The sequence below is a fragment of the Neovison vison genome, chromosome X (assembly GCF_020171115.1).
Source record: "Neovison vison isolate M4711 chromosome X, ASM_NN_V1, whole genome shotgun sequence".
In the NCBI taxonomy this organism is placed as follows: domain Eukaryota; kingdom Metazoa; phylum Chordata; class Mammalia; order Carnivora; family Mustelidae; genus Neogale; species Neogale vison.
The window spans coordinates 101,177,533-101,181,404 of NC_058105.1; the positions used below are offsets into that span (position 1 = coordinate 101,177,533).

The 3,872-nt window shown below is 46.7% G+C and overlaps 1 protein-coding gene across 1 annotated transcript; it reads right to left on the reverse strand.

The window, feature by feature from the left end:
- Window positions 1-258: 258 nt before the first annotated feature.
- On the reverse strand, window positions 259-1,272 carry LOC122896677 (melanoma-associated antigen B16-like). The gene has a single exon (XM_044234745.1). The coding sequence runs from the start codon at window positions 1,270-1,272 to the stop codon at window positions 259-261; it is 1,014 nt and encodes a 337-aa protein (XP_044090680.1).
- Between the last annotated feature and the right edge of the window lie 2,600 nt (window positions 1,273-3,872).

Sequence of the window (3,872 nt, forward strand, 5' to 3'; positions counted from 1 at the left end):
AACATATGACCAGTGGCATTCATAAACTTAGATTCTAAAGCTAATAAAATGGTGTATTAAAGGGAACAATGTTTGAAGGCAAACTCCCCCCATGAAGAAGATAAACCTCTGTGTTAACCAAGGGACACAGAGATGTTACACACTGTGTTCCCTACAGGCACACCCCAGCCCCCCACTACTCAGAAGACTGATTGCTAATTTTATTTTTTTGCATTTGCTGATTTTAATGACAAAGTGAGGAATCTGCCCCTGCCAGCACTAGTGTTGGGAGGGCTGAGAGGAGCCGCGAGATCTAGCACCAGAGTGGGCGCTGCTGGATCTAACTCGGGCCCTCTCTGCTTCATCTTGCAAAGCCTCCTCATACTGGGATGGGAAGCACCTGGGGTTGGACTTGTGGATCTTTGTCAGAAATTCCAGCAATTTCATCTTGCTGGTCTCGGCCTGGGCTCTGGGACCCCACAGGAACTCGTAGCGTGGAGGATCACTGTTGGCCACCTGCCGGTACTCCAGGTACTCTTCTTGCACCAAATCTTGGGTGATGAACTTCCTGGGCTCCCCAAAAATGAAGTGCTTCCTCCCAGAATATAAGTCCATCATATTCAGCACTTCCCAGATCTCCTCCTCAGTGGCACAATTGCCCTTCATGAAGATCACACCCAGGACAATTATCAGGAGGCTGGTCTTGGGCATGTTGTCCTCACTGCCAAGCCTCTCAACATAAGTGAGGCCCAATTTGTTGACAAGGACATAACTGTGGTTGGTGGGGTCTACCTCATTCATATCAACACCAAAGACCAGCTCCATGCGCTCAGAGGCTTTCTTGAGGATCTCAGGGAACTCATTGTTGTACTCTTGGATAACATCAATCATATCTGCCCTTGTGATGGGCTCTTTCATTTGATACTTGTGCAGCAGGAACTGCACCAGCATTGTCACCTTCTCATCTAGAGGGTCTATGGGGAAATTCTCAATGTCGGACAGGGACTTTGATGAAGAAGCAGAACTATTATACTTTTCCAGGCTGCTGGAGCCCTCACCTGATTTGCCTGGTGAGATGGCTCTGATGAGAGGATAAGAAGAGTAGGCACTCTGGGGAGCACTGGGTATTCCAGCAGCCAGAGCTTCCTCCATGTGTCCAGGCATCAGAGGACCAGAGGAGGGAGAAGTCTCCTCCACAGCCTTAGAGACCTGTGTAGCCTCCAGGTCTTGGCTCTTGCTGGGGGCATAGTGTTGTTCCTTTGTGCAGCTTGGGATCTCCTGACCCTGAGACATTCTTACTTCTGTTAGTGGAAGCAGGCAAGAGGGTGGATGATAGGGGACCACAACCTGGGGAGAAAGGGAGCATGTGAGTGGCCTCATCTGGTAAACTCAACCGTAGAAGAGTGTCTCTACCCATCTTTTCCTGAGAACAGTACTCTAGAGCCTCACATGTTTCCTTTCCTGAACGGTAAGAAGCTGCAGGAGGAGTGAGAAGGCTCCTCAGGGAGCAGTGGGATGACACAGCTTACCACAGCTGACAACAGGGTAGGTAGGGTTAGGCTACCAGATACCCCGGCCTAACACCTCCCAGGGGTGACGATAGGGGTTGGGATCTGTGTAGTTCCTGCCAGTGTGGAGTGGATATTCCCTCAATCTTCACCAAGTATCTTACCTTGACTATGGTAGAGGCTGGGATTCCTCCTCAGCTGACTGGAGGCTACACTCAAGACTCCTGAGGAAAAGTAAAGGGAAAGCACTGCCAGGCATGCCCTTCCCCCACCCCAGCTCCACCTTGATCCACCCAGGGCTGATAGTAGAGCTCTAAAGGGCCCCTCTGTTCTGGAGGACGGGCCCCCTCAGTCCTCACTCAGTTCTCCTTCTGTTGACTTGTGCCCACGTCAGACTGCGGCCCTCACCACTGTTGGATTCTGAGGCCCCAGTCAATGGGTGCCTCCATCTTACAGTTATTTCAGAGTTTTTGTGGGATGAGAAAAGAGGCAGGGCTTTACTCAAGGGGGTCCCTCTATTCTGGCATCTTTGGTTCCCTCATTCAATATCCTCACTTGACCAGTCGTAGGACTTCTCCTTTTGCCGATAGACGCCACGCCTTTCAGTACCAGCCTTCGCGAAGAAACTTTGAAACCAGAGGTTAAAGGACGTTCCTTCCGCTTCTGCCTCCTTGTCCGCTCTCCCCACTGTGTTCGGGTCCTCCCAGGGCTGAGAGCAGGAGTAAGGTTCTGTGGGGTTCCTTACATTCCAGGATAATTAACCTCACTTAGTGAGGTTGTTGAAATCCCTTCAGGGCCAGGGACTCCTCCCTGCTCAGAATCGAGGTTGTGCCTCATATACAAAGATCCTCACCACAGTCAGACTCCTAAGAGGCTGGAATCCGAGAGAACCTCTGATAGTTCTTTTGGAACTGCCCATTGCTGACCGTGGTGTGGAACTCTTAGAGCTCCATCCATTCTGGAGTCAGGGGTTCGCTCAGCCAGGAACTCCTCCCTCACTAAATAAAATATACGCACATTTAACTGATTAAACAATGATCTCAAATGATTAATTTTAATTCCATATTCATAATATGATCTAAAAATCTCATTTAATAACATATTCCCATTATCCTGTAGTTAATGTGGTTAAAATCTAGATGAAGATAAAGTGAAAAAAATATATAGTTCATATCATAACATAGGTGTCTCAAGTCAGGGTCTCCAAGAAGCAGACCCTGAAAGAAAATTTGTGTGGTAGTGTGCCCAGGGTAAAACCAGAGAGAAGGCAGAGGCAGCATGACAGAAAAGAAAAAGAAGCCAAGCAAAGGTACGGTTCCAGGCGAGGTCTAGCCTGATCTTGTGGGGAACTCTGGAGCATAAGTTCAACTTCAGAGTTCATGGTGCCTTGTGGCAAAGGATCTGGGCTTTTAAATTCCCACACCGGTCGTTCATTGACTGTATCTCACGCTGGGACTATGGGGGGCAGAGGTGAAGGAGTGAGGCATGGAGGCTCCAAGACATTTCTGACTCTCTGTTGAGGGACTGAGACTCCAGTGCCCAAGAGCAATCCCTTCAAGATCAGAGGTGCAGCACTTCACAACATGACCCACAGAAGCTAGATGGATGCAAAGTCAGGGAAAGGGATCTGAGAAAATTCATGAATGGATGCCAGTGGGGCCTGCGACCTGGTATGGTGGGAAAAACAGTGGACTTTAGGGACAGACGAGAACGTGTTCAAGGTCTGGCCTTACTCATTAGGCCTAAGCCTGGGCAGATGACTTGGGTAATCTCTTACACATATGTTTGTGAAAAAAATCCTTTTCATTTTTATTCTCAAACTCTAGCAAAATACCTGGCACTTAGTTGGCATTCAAGAAGAGAATGTTGAATAGATGAAACCACTAAACCTATTTTGACACAGCTCTGGTGGGATTCAGTTTGTTGGGTTTTATTGTTATTGTTGTTTGTTGCTTTTTTATTTTTATTGTTCTCCCTTTTCATTGCATAGAACTTTGGTTCTGTGGTTTTAATTCACATCTTACTGGAATACCAACTATCTCTACCTCCAGGTTGACTCCGGGATTAATGTTCACATCATAAATTTGTAATACATATGTGCATTTTAAAAATCATATATATGTGTGTGTATATACACACACATATGTATATATGTATACATGTATATGCATATATATATAAAGAGAGGGGGGACTTAGAAAGCCCCCCACTAGTCAAGAGTGAGCCTAAGATTTTTTCCTCCTCTTATCAGCCAGATCCTAGGAAGCAGATTCAAATGCTAGACTTTGACGAAGTTCCCCATAAAGGTACTATGAAAAAAAATTTTAAATAGATTTGATTAGCTAATTATTCTTAAAATAATCAGTGTGAACCTACCAGGCAGGT